At 31.5% G+C, this 17,249-nt stretch overlaps 2 protein-coding genes across 2 annotated transcripts; both read left to right on the top strand.

The window, feature by feature from the left end:
• Positions 1 to 4,562: 4,562 nt before the first annotated feature.
• LOC110650216 (putative hydrolase C777.06c) lies at positions 4,563 to 10,308 on the top strand. The gene is made up of 10 exons (XM_021805072.2): positions 4,563 to 4,981; positions 5,160 to 5,295; positions 6,655 to 6,782; positions 7,469 to 7,616; positions 7,727 to 7,832; positions 8,063 to 8,121; positions 9,344 to 9,379; positions 9,448 to 9,557; positions 9,763 to 9,824; positions 10,080 to 10,308. The coding sequence occupies exons 1-9, from the start codon at positions 4,761 to 4,763 to the stop codon at positions 9,818 to 9,820; spliced, it is 1,002 nt and encodes a 333-aa protein (XP_021660764.2). The 5' UTR covers positions 4,563 to 4,760; the 3' UTR covers positions 9,821 to 9,824; positions 10,080 to 10,308.
• A 3,397-nt stretch (positions 10,309 to 13,705) lies between these two features.
• LOC110650215 (uncharacterized) lies at positions 13,706 to 15,328 on the top strand. The gene is made up of 3 exons (XM_021805071.2): positions 13,706 to 14,260; positions 14,463 to 14,528; positions 14,656 to 15,328. The coding sequence occupies exons 1-3, from the start codon at positions 14,087 to 14,089 to the stop codon at positions 15,157 to 15,159; spliced, it is 744 nt and encodes a 247-aa protein (XP_021660763.2). The 5' UTR covers positions 13,706 to 14,086; the 3' UTR covers positions 15,160 to 15,328.
• Positions 15,329 to 17,249: the final 1,921 nt, after the last annotated feature.

Below are 17,249 nucleotides of genomic sequence, written 5' to 3'. Positions count from 1 at the left end.
TAAGCCCTTCATATTGCCCATGTGGGACTTGCTCCCGTCTTTCCAACGCTCTGTATTTCACGGATAGAAGTACTGATGACAAGTAGTAGTTTCTAACGCTTTTATTTATTTTTCTATGGCAAGTTTTGTTTAAACTTATTAAACCCGTAACTGACAATACAAGAATTCCAGGAAAGAAATCATGATGGATTGGTTTAACAAGTTTAAAAATTCAATACCAGGAAAAACAACAAAAAATACCACACGTAGCTGAAAGAAATCATGGAACTTCATGTTTATGACGATTAGCAATGGGCTTTCGAGTAGCCGGGTAGGAATTGAAGCCGAACTGCCGAAGCTTCTTTGAAATGGTTCAATTGCAGGCCCTGCTCATTTCTAGAAAACTAGGTTTGCATTTCTCGGATATCTTCATCAACGTTTAAAAGCCTCTACCTCAGCCTGTTTTTGGAGGAAGTTTTGCCAGCCCATTCTTTTCCTACTTTACAACTAAAATAAATTATATATATATAATTTGGTATAATTGAGTTGGAGAAATTTCTTTCCTGCACCGAGGTGTATAAACACTTAATAAAAAAAAATTATTTACATATATTTTTAAGTAAAACTTACCATGATTTTAATCAAAATAATAATTATTGATCAGTTAAGTTAGGTGTATATACTCAGGTATAGGTAAAAATTACTCTTGAGTTAGAGTAGGACTTAAACTCAATGCCTCATAATTTTAATGGCTATTTCAATACCACTAAGTTCATTATATATTATTAGATCAAGAATTAGAAGAAGGCACCAAGATTTCGAAAGTCAGTCAGTTAGTTAATTGATTAGTTTGATCTGTTAGCTAATCAGGTAAGAACTGCTACTCACGTGTACATAGTTAGTTAGAAGAAGATTCCTTCAACTTCTTTATATATGTATTAGCTGTAGATCAATGTAATCAATTAACCAACTGACTGACTTTCGAAATCTTGGCGCCTTCTTCTATTTCTTGAGATAGATTGTCATTTGATGCGAGAGAGTTCATTCTGGTTTGATCAAATTGCTTCCCGTTCCCTCTTCAGCCCAATTTGCAGATGTTTGTATTAAGCTGCTTCCTGTTGTTCCATTCCAAGAGCTCATCATCAAGCTGGGTATGTTTAACATATACTCCCCAATTTGCGGGGGGTATTAGATCAAGAAATAGAAGAAGGCCCCAAGATTTTGAAAGTCAGTTAGTTAATTGATTAGTTTGATCTGTTAGCTAATCAGTTAAGAACTGCTACTCACATGTACATAGTTAGTTGGAAGAAGATTCCTTCAACTTATGTATATATATGTATTAACTGTAGATCAATGTAATTTCGATTCTCTCTATCAATAAAATTCTCTGCTCATTCTTCTCATATATATCTTTGGGTCCCTTGTTTTGTAGAAAATATTTTCTTATTTTCTAATGTTTAAAGAAATTGACTTAAGAAACTGATTAAATAAAAATAAATTATTTTTAAGGAAAATATTTTTTATTTTAAAAAAAAAGTTATATATATATACACGTGTTCCAATGATGCTTTCAAACTTATATTAAATGCTTGTAAAAAGATTACATGGCTAGGCCTCTCCAGCATATAATTCTCTTTTCCATTTTTCTGTTCTACATGATTTAAGGATTTTGTTTCACCAGCTAGTGCCATCTGCAACTGATTATGCAATTGCGTTGCCTGGGTTTCTTGGTCTGAAGGTTTTCTCAGTGGGCAGGATGACCGTTTAATGAGCCGATTCACCTCTTCAACCAAGAATCGATCGTCGAAGCATTGAACTCGTGAAGAAAAATGAGGGAACCTTGAAACTTCTTCAGGTGGCAGAGGTAGCATAGAACAGGACACCTGGCTATTTCGAATTCTCATCTCAAGATTTGAAGAAGAAAGAAAGAAAAAAAGAAAAAAAAAAACTTGGGTTTTTTTTTTTTTCCACAATAGTACCTTATATTATTTTTTTATAAATATATTATGAACATTTCTGTTAAATATGAAGTTACGTGCCCGCGCGAACACTTCTAGTTCCCTTAATTTAATACTCATTAAGTCTAATTTATAATAAAAAGAAAAAAATTCATTTACAACAAAATGACACTAATCACTAGTACAATTAAGAATTCGTGTATTTATCTTCTAGCTTTCTGCCTCTCGGTCACTATCTGTCCTCAACCTTCATACCTCACAAAATCATTTGACATCAATTTTCTACATTCACTCACTCGTCATCACGACTAGCATGCTTATTCTTCTCTTATCGCATTAGAACATATATTATATCTCTAAACCAACTTTCATTTTTTATGCGACGCTCACTTTTACCCAATATTTAACCTAACTTCCCATTAACGTACCCTTTTAATAACTCAATTATATCTATCTTAATAGTTTTAAAATAGGACCTATTAATTCATAAATTAAGATTTATTTTATTATGAATTTAGCTTAATTAGTTCTAATTTAGAGATTAAAAATGTTAACTTGACATTTCTGTTAATATTTAATGAGACAACTAATAATAATTTAGGGTAATATCTAAAAATAGATAAAATTTGAGATTTTTATGAACATTTTCTCTATGCTAACAAGATAAGCTTGTTAGAATTAATGGTGGAATAGACAATAAGCTATAATAATAATTGCTAAAAAACCCTAAAGTTTGATAATTTTTATAATTAAACCCTGAAATTTATATAATTATCAATTAAACCCTCACATTTGATTGATGTCTCAAATTGGCCTAACTGTCAATAAACTGTTAATATATTAAATGAAAATTTCATATCAGTGGCCATATCATCACTAAAAAAAGTCACATCAAAAACTTCAAATCAAGTTTAATTGTCAAAAAAATTATGAAGTTTGTCAATTTTTTGCAATTAAATCTTGAAGTTTATATAATTACCAATTAAATCATCATATTTGATTAATATCTCAAATTAATCATGTTGACAAAGACAAAAAAAAAAAGAAATTAAAGGATGAACTAGTTTATTTGAAGAAAGAGTTGCATGTGCAGAGGAATAATTTAATTTTGTTTTATTTTGCTCTGTTTCTAAGGTTGTATTATGTTGTTATGCATATATATATAGTAATAGTGAACAAGCTTTGTTAATGTTAGCTTGAATGTGTAGATTGATTATAATGGGATACGGTAATTGTATCTACTGAACATAATTTAGCTTATAATTTCTAATTTATTAAAATATACTAATAATTTATAGATTGTCAAATCAATTTGAAATATCAATGAAACGTGAGAGTTTAATTGATAATTATTTAAGCTTTAGAGTTAAATTGCAAAAGTTGGCAAATTTTGTAGTTTTTTTGGTAATTAACACAAATTTGAAGTTTCTAATGTGGGGTTTTAAATGATAATATGACAACTGACATGAAACTTCGTTACGTATACTAACGGCTTTTTGACGGTCAGAGTTAATTTGAGACATCAACCAAACATGAGGGTTTAATTAGCAATTATGTAAACTTCAATGTTTAATTATAAAAATCACTAGACTTTAGAATTTTTTAACAATTAACCCTTATAATAAAGTTAATAATTCAAAGCATCTTTGTTAAAACAAAGTTTGAAATACTAATTTAAAAAAAAAGCAAGGATTAAGATTTTTTTGACATAAAATAAAGTTTTGCATTTATATATATCAATATTCTAAATAAAGAATTAAAAAATTAATTTTTAGATTTTTAAAATTTAATTAATTTTTTAAAAAATAACTTAACAAAAATTATGTTTTCAAACTGTTTTCTAAGTTTTTATCTCCAAAATAATATTTATAAATATATTTTATAATATAATTTTGAATTATGAAAAGTATAAATTTTTTATTTTTTGAGTTAAAAATTTATTTTTTATTATCGATAAATAAATATTTTTTATATTTTTCTATTTTTATAAAAAAATAAAATTAGAATTTTTTTTAAAAATAAAAATAAAAATAAAAATAGAAAATTGTTTTTCAAAAGCAAACATTTTAAAATGAAGAATCAGCTTTTTTTATATTGAAAAGATAATTTTTTAGTAAAAAATATCAAAGTATTTAATTTTTGAATAGGTTATATAAAATCTAATAATACACTACAAAATTATTTTGAATAAGTGAAAAAAATATCTGATTGCATAATTGTAATACAAAATATAAAATTATAAAATATATCTAAATTTTGTGAGGTTTTTAATTTGAATTTTAATTAAAATTAAATGAATTAAAAATATAAATAAATATGTTTTTATTAAACTTGAAAATGATCTTTTACGAAAAAACAAAACTATGGGTAAACAATTGTATCTATTTTGTCAAAAATAATAACAATAATATATATATATATATATATATATATATATATATATATTATTGTTATTATTTTTATATATATATAAGAAAATGGATCTAGACACTTTTAGTTTCCAGGCTGAGACTTCACCATTAAATTTGATGGTTGAATAACTCAACATTAAATTAAATTTAGTAAATTATATTATAAAAAAAAAATAGTCTGAAGAAGGCACACTAAATAAATTCAGAGCAAGCGCGTGATAGAATCGGAGCCGTGAACATAACAAACTCCACCAACAGCAAAAACCGTTAAGTTTCGCGGGCGAGACCTCGCATATAAATTATCTAACCCAACCCGCACCAAGATTCCCTCTCCACGTTCTTTACGCGACTCAGGTCTCTCTCTCTAGATCCCTGGATTCCCTTTCACATTAACACAGAGACTCAAATTGCAATGGAGTCTCAAATTCTTTACCAGAATGGCATTGATGCAATTTCTTCCTCGGTTGCTAATGGCGTTGCTGGTGGTGCTGCTAGTTCGGCTCTCATCTTTCTCGGTACTGGCTGTTCCAGCGCTGTCCCCAACGCAATGTGCCTGATCCAGCCGTCGGATCCGCCTTGCCATGTTTGCTCTCAGGCGCTCTCTGTCCCACCGGAGCAAAACCCTAACTACAGGTTCAGTTTCTTATTTTAATTGCTCCTCTTTTTTTAATTTCAATAAGATCTAAATTTCTATCTTCAATTAGATTTTCTTTATGTACCGTGTTTGGTTGCTGAGAAAATTTAATGAAGAGGAATTATTTCTTTTTTATTTAGAGAAATAACTTTTTATTTTATTTTAAAATATTTTTAGGTGCAATACATCTCTGCTCATAGATTATTGCCAGAGTGATGAGAAACATAGCTATATATTGATTGATGTTGGGAAGACGTTCAGGGAGCAAGTACTTAGGTGGTTTACTTTCCACAAGATTCCTCGAGTGGATTCCGTGAGTCATCTTTTGTCTCCATTTATCTCTGATTAATAATTTGCACATCAACGAAAAACTTTCTGCTATGCCGAGGAAAGCATTTTCTCATGTTTGTTAGATAAAATATCCATACGAGTTGCTATAAGAATTGGGATTGATTCTGAAAATTTTTTTTTTAATTGTTAAGTCTTTAGGTCACATTATAAGAATCAGTGGATTTCTAATTTGACAGAAAATAAGACTATTGAGAATGTCAAAATGGGGAGAAATGTTAGTTAACATTATTATTTTTATCATAAAATTCGGTCCTTGATGGAGCAGGATATCAAAAAAGTAACCATTTTGGCTGCTCCAAGCAGTTAGTGTTCTAGGTTTCCTTATGCTTATTCAACCATCTTTTTTATACTTTAAAGAAATTGCAGAAATGTCATGAACTGAATAGTAGATAGAGAGGAAAGAAACAAGAAGGCATTGGAGATCATTTTTGGAAAACATTATGGGTTCCTTTTCTGAAATGCATATACCATTTTTGTCTTTGTTAGGCAACTCATGATTTCAAAAGGTGCTGGTTGGAAATAAATCATAACTTTTTAAATGGCTTGATCAGGTGTCTCCTAACGTCCACTGGCAGCTACTAAGTTTAGTTACATAACTGAATCATCAAATTGAATATTTTTGAACCATAGGGGATATAAGGGAGATGTTTGGGAGAGGACTTTTACAAATTCAAATATGTGAAATCTATCTTTAAAGTGCACAAGAATGATCTATTATTCTTAATATTTCAGAGCCAAATGTATTAAATCCTGTTGATATTTACTTAGCCTAGGTTGGAAAGAAGAATACTAAGGGAAAGCTTAGGCAAGGAAAAGCTCACCAAAATTGGTTGGTTGCTTAGGCAGCCATAGTTGGCAAGGCGAGCAGGCAAGGCAATACAAAAACATCAGCCCCACAAAGTTTTCAATTGTCTGTGTAGGTTATAATACACTATCAAAAGTCTGCTGTTACTTTTAACTACAGTTGTCTGAAGAAAATTATGTGGCATATTTATGTACAAACATATATTAGTAACTTAACTTTTAGAGAAATCTTAATTTGTTTGAGTGGCTGCATCTTGTAATTTTCATAGCCAGACTGTTTCCTTTTTATTTTGAGAAATGAGAATATTTTTTTTTGTAAGAATATGAAATTAAGCTGCAGGTTTACCATCTCCCATGAAATCTTAAAATTTTAAGAGGGTTTTATTTTACATTGTCTTGGATAGTTGGATTTATGACCTATGCTTGTGCTAGTGAACATTCTATATTTCTATTGTTGATTCATAATTGTGGTCTCATCCTTCTGGAATACTAGTGCTAATTTTTGTATGAATTGCAGATTATTTTGACTCATGAACATGCTGATGCAGTTCTTGGTCTTGATGATATACGTGCTGTGCAACCGTTTAGTCCTATAAATGATATTGATCCAACCTCCATTTACCTAAGTCAGTCTGCTATGGATAGGTACATTTTCTTTGCTATTCAGCTATATGCATACAGCTTTCAACAAGTTAATCAATCATCACTTACACTGCTCCATTGTAAGGATATGCATTTTATAATGTATAATAATTATGGCCTTGTTATGCTTTATTCTACTTATGGTTTTGTGGTGATGCAATCTGCAACTATAAACCTAGAGTTAGAAATTTATTATGTAACAAGATGTTTCACGCTTATATGCAAATTAAACTTGACAACTTTAAAGTTATATTGGTTATAAAGATTATCCTATGAGTAGTTATGATAATGAATTAAGAGTATTTAAGCACATTGAAGCTTGAAAACCTTGTGGGATGAACATAAAAAATGATCTTCAAAAGAAAAAATCATTACCATTAGGATGATCCCCAAAAAGATATAAGGAGAAAAGCTGTACATCCTACACTTCTGAAATTACATATTCCTTGATGTTAGAAGAATAAAGGCTTGGACCTTTATATAGATCTGTTGTGAACATTACTGAAAATTTGTACTTAATATTGGATAGGAAATGATCAAGGAGTGGTACTTGATCTTTCTCTCTTTTACTCTTTCCATAGTTAGTCTCTGGAAGTTATTATTGCCATGCAGCTAAAATTAAAACTGAAAATTTGATATAATTTAATATCATTATTTTGATGTCTGTCTATGTTTTACCTTTGAAACAGCATTGCAGTGAAATTTCCTTACCTGATAAAGAAAAAATTAAGGGAAGGTCAAGAAGTAAGACGAGTAGCACAGCTTGATTGGAAAATAATTGAGGAAGACTGTCAAAGACCATTTGTTACATCGGGTGTAAAATTTGTGCCTTTGCCAGTTATTTGCTCTGAACCTCTCTTGAAATATATATCAAACAATTAGTGCATACAAGCTAGCATATACTACTTCTACTTGCCCTTGTTTCTTATGTTTGTTTTCTAATGCAGGTGATGCATGGAGAAGACTATATTTCTTTGGGTTTTCTCTTTGGTGAAAAAAGTAGAGTAGCCTATATATCTGATGTTTCACGCTTCCCTGCAAGTACAGAGTATGGTGAGTTTTACTCTCTTTATCTTTCTCATGATGATAAATTTATGCATATTTTACTCCGTTACCAGTTGTTATGAGGCTTTCAATTCCTGTGAAATAAACAGTGATTGATTCATCTTATTGATGAAGAAAGATTTGCTAGTGCTTCTATAGTATGTTAAAGAGAGCATTGCTTTCTAGATATTTTCACATTGTCCATAGATTTTTTGTTTAGTGAATTTTGATTTTTGCAGTGATTTCAAATGCTGGGGCTGGGCAGTTGGATCTCCTCATCTTGGACACTTTATACAAGGTCAGTCACCAAAGCATGTTTAATTATACTTCTTCGTTGGCCCTCAGTAGTTCTTATGGAAAAGGAATTCCTCGGCAGTGTCTCATCCATCTGTATGCATGCTGGCATATAATTTGCAGAATATGCATGAAATACCCGAAAATGAGTGTCTGCAGACATGCATTCTTCAATACAGAAAGCCATTAGCTATAAATATGTAAACAAATAAGAAAAAGTATACTTAATTGTCCACAGAGTTGGCTCTGCATTTCTATTTGGACCCCTTAAGTTTCATTGTCATATCGAAGTCCCTGAGTTTGATTAGTGTCAGAGCACTGCCAATCTGTGAACTTCAGATATTTTGTGCAATGCTAAAATGGACCCCACCAAGTCCTTTGATGAAGGGCTAACCACTTTGATGCAAAAACACTGCTAAAACTGCATGTCACTTGCATGGGAGAAGTAAAACTGCCAAAACTGCGTCTAAGAGATAAATCAAATTATAACCAGCATAATAGCTGCCCTTTCTCTCTTTTTTACACACAACAGAAAACTATAAAGTGAGATGTCCAAAAAGGAGTGTCAGCCAGTGGCAACAAGAACACACAAAATGGCAAAATGAATCTCGAAGTGTATTGCATCTACTTACCCAAGTATTTGCAGTCCCATTAAAATCACACCTCAGTCTTTGATTTAGAATTTGTTCATTTTAGGTTCTTTGATTTACTGACTCACCTTATTGGTGCCCAAACATTGTGCAAAATTTTTTTTTTTTGGCATCGCATTGGTGATAAAATGAAAAAATATATGATATTGAAAATGTGAGATACAATCTATTATAATTGACTTTGGCTACTGCAAGAATACACAATGTGGAACTTTGATTCAAATTGATCACGTCTATTCAAATAAGCATGGTTATTGGTTGATGTCATTTTCATTGAAACAGCTGTAGGTTTAATAGAATATGAGGATGATGTATTGGATTCTTCAGGGTAGGCATTGCTCATGGATGGATCTGTTTGATTTTGAATGAATTGGGCATTGAACGAATGGTATAATGCATAGAGCTGCCCACCCATTTTATACTTTCTTGAAACCTCCTTTATTCTGTCCTCACTCTTCCCTCTTATGCCACTGATGACACATGTTTAGGCAATTGTCTGCTGCCATTCTGCTTTGTTCTTTCTGATGGTATCCATGAACTAATATCACTGCTTTTCTGCTTGCCTCTTTTCTGCAGAATGGCTCGCACAATACTCACTTCTGCTTTCCCCAGGTTTGTTTTTAGTTTATTGTTTTATTCTTTTTGGAATGTACGATCATTTATACTTGCTAACTGTGCAGACCCTTGAAGCTGTGAAGAGACTATGTCCAAAGCGAGCTCTTTTAATTGGAATGACTCATGAGTTTGATCATTACAAGGACAATGATTTCCTAATGGAATGGTCTAAAAGGTAGTTTCCTCAATGATCATGGCTCATTGATGAAGTGCATTTTCAATCACAGTTAACATGATTTGGCTGTTTGACTAAAGCAATAGACGATATTAGTATAGCTTAGAAGGATTAAGATTGTGTGTTCTATTTTTTCCTTATTCTGCTTTTTATCACTGGTCAAATAATAAGAAGCTGATGCCTTCTTGTCATTGTTTGCATGCAGGGAAGGAATACCAGTGCAGCTTGCACATGATGGTATGAGAGTTCCTATAGAATTGTGATAAGGTAAAACAATGTCATAATATAATAAGCATTCTTCTGAATTAGAACACCATATTAATATATTATATACCTATGTAATACCTCCTGAATCCCATAAGCATATTACACTGGAGCTAGTGGGAGCAAGAATCACATAAATTATTTATGTTGTTTTACTTCCCTTGATTAGAGCGCTTCTTCAATCACGCACCTGAATTTTGGTGCATAAAAACTAGTTGGGAAATGCAATGAAGTGTTTTTCTTTTCTCCTTCATGCAGGTTGGGATATGAGCTGTAAGATAGGCACATGGTTCCCAATTCCATCCCATACTAATGGGAGGAATAAACAAAGTGAAACTATTTATAGCCTTCCCTATGTCCAACTTGTACTGGCATCTTTTTAAACTTTCGATAAATTACTCTAGTTGATACGATTAGCAAATTTTGTTGAAATATAAACGTATTTTTTTCTTTGGGAAACGTGTGGATTTTGGTGCCTTTCACATGACATGAATGTGGTATTATTATTTATAATGTTGGTTTCATATTGGAACCAAGGGGATGGCCTTGGTTAAAATATAGGAAAATTTACTACTTAATTTTTAGATTTTACCATTAATAATGATTTGATTTTATATTTTAAAAATTAAATTAATCTCTCAATTTTCAATTTTCACTTCAAATATTGCTGTTAGTCTCACTGGTCCAATGAGAGAGAGAACTTTGAATGACTAAATTACCCCCTCTCCCTACTGATTCTCTCTCCCCCTCTCCCTGTTGTTTCTCTTCATCTCCCTCCCTCTCTCTCTCTCTCTCTCTCTCTCTCTCTCTCTCTCTCTCCATTTATGTCTCATCACCACATTGTAGCAAATACAAATTTTCAATAAAATTGTAATTTCACTAAATTAAAAGCAATCCAAATCCCTTTTTTGATCATTTGGATTGAAGAATGGCCAACTGCCCCAAGAGCTTTGAAAGATGGAACTATGTTTCTTTGCCCAGAACAATGAAGATTATGGAGTTATGACGCTACTGGATGGTTTATTGATTAAAGGCAGAGAAGAATACACCCCCAAGAGGCACCTGAAAAACAGAATTCTTTTAAATTCTATTTATGGAAGACAGAACTCTAATCCAATCCAAATTCCTTTAAATTCTATTTCTGGATATCTGTCTAAAAGTTTCTCTTCTATAACCTGTTCTGTTTTCCTTTTCAACCCATCTTTTTCAATTTTCATTGACCCAAATGCCACCATTATAGAAATCTATGTAAAAAGAAAGAACAATAATGGCACCAACAATAACAATAGCACCAACAAAGAAGGAATTCGATCTTTCAAAACCAATCTATTCAAACAAATTACCAAAACCCATCTTCCACAAAGTAAATTTCCCCAAAGTAATAACAGTAAATAGGGAAAAAGAAGGAAAAGAAGAATCCAAATGACAATGATGGTGAGGCAACAAGGTTAGGCACATGCAGCGATGATGAGGTGAGGCAACGGGCCGAGAATGAAAAATTAGCCTGAGAGCTTTCAAGGTAGATCCATTGTGACCCATGAGATCAAGAGCTAGTGCCTTAAGGAGTAGAGAGGCAAGATCTCTAGGATAGAGAGAGATTGCAGTTTCAGCTTACTGGATTGCAAGGAGGCTCTTTTCTTGGTGCAAAGCATGGCTAGAGCTTGTTTGGGAAAATATTGGATGGCTATGACATGGCAATGACAGATATGGTGGGTTGATGGTGGTTCAGATGGGGGAAGGTGACTAAATTGTAGTGTTTGGGAAAGTGGAAAGTTGGAAAGAAAATGAGGGAAAATTATAAGGAACAGGAAAGAAAAGGAAAAGTTGAATTAGGGAATTTTTGTCTTTTAATTTAATATTGACGGGTAAATAGACGGAGGGACTTCCAATTTGGACGAAGTGAAAATTGAGGGATTAAATTGTTTATTTTTTAAAATAAAAGAATTAAATCATTATTAATATTAAAATTTAAGAATTAAATAATAAATTTTTTTAAAATATATAATAATACAGTCGATATAAATAAATTTTTTTATATATAATTGAATTCAATTGAAATTCAAATGATTAAACTAATATTAATAATTAGATATTATGATTATTAATCAAGGTGAGATCTATCATAATTGAAATATATTTGTATACTGAAAATATTTCTATAATTGAGATAGAGGTGTGCTGGACGAATCTCTGGCTCCAAGTTTATTTTGAAGCTGCTGCTCACATCTCTATCAGATCCTTCGATCATCCCAATTTTTCTTGCAATGACGATTGGCACTGACCAGTTCAATTGTTGTTTTATACAAATGTCTCTTAACAGATTGTTTAAGTAAACGAATGCCTGGATCTTTCTTTTTTTTTTTTTTTTAATTAAGAGATAAGAAAGATAAATTGGTCAATTGCGTGTCAAAATGGAATTTGAAGTAACATATATTTAGAGATTGATGGCATTGGCAAAGGAGAGCTTGACCCCATCACATCAGGGGCGACCCTGGGGAATTTCTGTGGGCATGGGCAAAAGGTGGAAAAGCAACAAAACAATTTTAGACGGCTAAACCAAACGTATGAGTAAGATTTCTGCAATTTCTTCGTTTGGTTTCCCTATATCATATTATACTTTACGCAACCATGACTTTGTTAACTACAACCTGTAGAATACGTTAGGCATATATGTTCTTGCTTCCACCCATGAGCTTGGCTAACCTCCAACAGTCAGTCCAAAGATGTGTTCTCGCTTCCACCCATGAGCTTGGCTAACCTCCAACAGTCAGTCCACAGATGTGTTATTGCTTCCACCCATGAAGTAAGTACTTATGTTTTACGATATGAGAAAAAAAAAAAAATTATTCACACAAGTACTTGGTCCAATCATTTGAAACTTGAAAGGGCAGACAAGGTAATTAAGAGGAAAAATAAATAAAATTTGGTTTTTTCTACTATATATGCATGCATCTTTACATTATGAATTAAATATAGTCTTTAAATTTGTTCAGCTTACTTATTCTCACACTCAATTTTCACATTTGGCAAGACATGCATGTATCATAGCAGTAATCGATAAAATTGGTTTAAGTAATTTTTGAACTTTTCATGTTTTTTTACTATTAAGCCTTTTTAATTAAAGATTATTCTAGTAAAATTTGAAACTATGAAGTACTAAATTAATGGAAATTTTATCTATTGAGGATATGAATATATGATATTTAATTGTTCAAGAAAATAAATGATCTATATTTTTATTGAAAATAAGTATTTGAAGACTCAGAACCTCAAAATATTTTGGCAAATAGCTAATTAGTATTCATTGCAGTTAAATTAGTAGTCAATAATATAGAGTTAAATAGGGATAAATTTTAACAACTATACCTGAACTTATATAATTGTAACACTACAGTTCTTTAACTTTAAAATATAACATAAAACTCTCTAAACTTTTAAATTTTACACAATAAAATCTATCTAACTTTCAATTACTGATTTTTCAGTTAGAAACTGATTTGAATAGCTCCTACATTACACTTAGTCAATATTTCTCTCTCATCTCTTATGCAAAGTGTAAAATTATTCTCTTTACACACGAAAAATTATTCTGTTTATAGAGAGAAAAAGGATTCAATTTACACATGGTTTGAGAGAGGAAAGAGAAATACTGACTAAGCTTCATAATTGGAGGTTAGAGGGATTTTATTGTGCAAAATTTGAAAGTTGATGGGGTTTTATATTACATTTTTTAAGTTGAGGGACTATAATATTATAACTAGATAAGTTCAGGGACAGTTATCAAAATTTATCCAGTTAAATAGTTTAAATTTTTAATAAAACACACTTTATGGGGTCCAAAAATTAAGAAAGTCGAAGCCAAATTGCTTAGCTTCTGGGGTGGTTTATGATTATTTCACCAAAGTTATTAATAGAGAAAAAAAAAAAATCAAATTTGAATCTTCTGCTGTTATACAGTCAAAGCACAAGACTCGTGGAATGTCCATTTGTCCAAAGTCTACTGTCTTTGTTTTCTTCTCCAGGAATTTAAAAGCTAGCTCAGGTGATTGCTATGATCATTTGAATTCCTCTTTCAATACATCTTAATTAGCTTTAGGTCCTCAGTCTAATAAATCCTTACCACAAACAATCTTTTCAATCCAACTTTCAAGTACCCTTTACCCTTTTATTGCTGTCCCTTGATTCATTCTAAGAGACAGGAACAACTACTTAAAGAAAGAAAAGGAAATTGAAAGGAAGGCAGAATAGCAAGCAGAAAGAGATCCATGGCATGCTTTGTGCCTTTCAACAACAGGAATTTGGATATAAGCTTTTTTGTCTTCAAGCCCACAGTAGTCTTGGTTGACAAGTTTGTTGAAACGCTTAAGCACTTTTCTGGAAGCACTGAGAATCTTGGTTGTGTTCAGAGTTCTATATTCAGAAGCATCCATGGAAATATGGTGAGAAACTAACCTTGCTTTTTACAAAGTTTAGAGTTCCCAGGTTTAATTAGGTGGGGTTATCACAGGACTTAGGAAGTAGTAAGATGTTCTTGGCATGATTCCAAGAGCCCTATTTTGGCTGTTGATTGATATTATTATTGTTATTATGTTTACCATTGTTCAATACTTGAGATCATAATTGGATCAATTTTCCCTTCAGATCATATGGTACGGTGCATGGATGAAGAAATTTAGTGAAAACAAAGAGTTGTTAACTTCAGCCCTAGTAAGTCAATTGGAATTTCTATGCATTTTCCTTAGCTTGATCATTTAATAGCTTGGAATCTTCTTCAATCATCTGTAGTTTTAAAATGAAAATATAATTTGAAATACTAATTTTTCTTTTTTGCTAGTTATCAATGTTAGCAAACACATCAAGCATGGCAATCATCACTGAACATGGCTTCTTTGATGCATATGCTGGAGAATCAAGAGATGGGAGCTCAGCTGCGAAATTTTCAACTGGAGATGCAATTTCCATGAACATAATAGTGCCACAATCAGGAGACATAAATGACCTATCCTATGCAAATTTGGCAATTTTCAAATCTCACTTCCTGAAGATGGAAGGTGCAAGTGCTGGAGTGTGCCTGAATTGCCAAAGCATGCCTAGTGTCACTTGCCTTTATGTGTGGAAATCTCTCCAATTCTGCTACTCTTGGATTATAAATTCTGACCATAGGAGGACAATGCTTCCCTATCTTGAACGTTTTTCTCTGGATATCAAGTATGACATTTTTAGGGTCGTTTTTGTTAGCAGTGACAACCTACTGAATTACCAAAATCTACCTTCTAATCAGGCGTTACAAAATGGGGGGATAAGTAAAGAAGAAAGCCAGGTAATTATGCAAGATTGAGAATCATTCGCTACAACACTTAGCGATCCTAAATTAAATTATTAGCGTTACTAATAGCGTGTTTTCTATTATTGATTGATTACTAAAAATGGTGTCAACCCTTTTGTGCAAAAATCATCCTATTGTAAATTAATTAATATTGTTTAGCACACTTGTGTATTCCATATTATTACATAATTTTTTTTCCCTTTTTGCTCATTTTCTTCCTTCTCATCTACATTAAAATAACATCTATTCTCTACTCAAATGCTAACCTTGTATTTGTTGAAACTCAAGTTCTGATACTTTATTGAATTTAGAGAGAGTATTGATGAAATTATGTATTAATTAATTTTAATTTAAACTTATATAAGTGATTAAGTAAAATGAGTAGTCAAATTTTTGATAAAAATGATTAGCCAAATTAATGTTATTACTCAATCACTTATATTTACACTTTTATAGTTGTACTTTTTTGTCTGTGACAAATATTTTTAATACTACTCCCTCAATTCCTAATTAAAAAAAAAAATAAGCATAATTTCAATTATCATATTTATACCATTTCCAATTTTGAATTTAAAACCCTAAATATATATTTGTGGTTAGAAATTAGACCTGATTAGTTGGATCAAACAGAAGATCCAAGAACAGCATGTCTGGGCCACATAGGCCCATTTTTTTCACCTAAACAAACAAAGTGAAATGAATTGGGTTTTTAACTGCAATATCAATTGCATAGGGGGATCCCAAACCAGGACAGAGCAGGAATACATGAGATCCAATTACATGGAAGACTACTATTTAACTTTATTTTAATCATAACAAATTAATAACCCATCTTACTTGATTTTCTTAAGAATAAAAACATCAAGCACCCAACTTTTGTAGGCAATTAAGCAAGCCTTTTAATTATGTTGGTGAACATTATTTTATCCCTAATAATACCCATGACCCACATTAATAATAATTGAAACTTTAAAAAAAATACCATTTTGAAGAACTCTCATTAGCTAGTACTTTGGCCTCTAAATAAAAAGAATATGAAAAAAAAAATGACCAAACTGAGATTAATTGAGATTTTTGGATTGCCACCTTCAATATCTGTTCCATCTAACTTTAAATCCTTCCAAAAGGCTATACAATACAACATCATTGACCATAAATCTAAACCAGCATAACCTCATTGATTGAGCAAAGGGGGAAAAAATGACTTGCATACCAAAACTTTCAAAGATTGGAGGGAAGGTAATGATCCAAGGAACCCATATTGTTAGAAATCTAAGATATATACACTGACGAAGCTAAGAGGCTCAAGAATGTCATGACCCTTAAATTTGTGAAAGAAAAAATTTGCACATAATCTTTTGAATATATATATATATATAGTCAAACTCCATGTTTTTGAATGTTCTCTCCAATCTCCATTGCAAGTCCCACATTTTTTTCCCCTTCCATGAAGACCATGCGTCACTTGGCCCAAGCTATGCATACATGGTCCTAAAATTCTTTGATGGTTGTTAAAAGTTTGAATTCTTTTAGAGGGAAAAAGAAAATGAATTGGAAAGAGAAATACACAAAAGTAATGTGACCCTTTGAAGAAAAATTAGGGAACTAATAATGTGATCCCAAAAAATTAGGGAATTAATAATGTGATCCTAAAAGAATAAGAAGAGAATTTTTTTTTTTTTTTCAGATCATAAAGAGAGGCCAACTTCTGGTTTACTACCTTTTTCTTAAGATTCTATAAGGATAAGTTTGAAGGTTTTTCAAATAAGCATTATACTTGTGCATCCTAAAAGTTGTGTGATTTCTTAGTTATGCTACATTGTGAACACTTTGCCTTATTTGATATTATAGACATGAAACTATTTGTTCATGATAACTACTTTACATGTAGCTTCCACAAAGCAAATGTAATAACTAAGAAAGAATTATTTTAAAATCAAAGATTTGCCTCAAAAAGTAAATGTAGTTTTGCATTACAAAATAATAATAATAAAGGGGATTTTAGCATACAAGGATTTTTTTTTTCTTGCTAAGGAAAGATATGAAGCCATGTGGGGTAAATAAGTTAGAAAATGACAGTGCTTGGAAAATAGCCATGATAG

The sequence above is a fragment of the Hevea brasiliensis genome, chromosome 18, assembly GCF_030052815.1.
Source record: "Hevea brasiliensis isolate MT/VB/25A 57/8 chromosome 18, ASM3005281v1, whole genome shotgun sequence".
Classification (NCBI taxonomy): domain Eukaryota; kingdom Viridiplantae; phylum Streptophyta; class Magnoliopsida; order Malpighiales; family Euphorbiaceae; genus Hevea; species Hevea brasiliensis.
The sequence above is the reverse complement of the archived record's forward strand: the minus strand, read 5'-3'. Positions and strand labels throughout refer to the sequence as shown.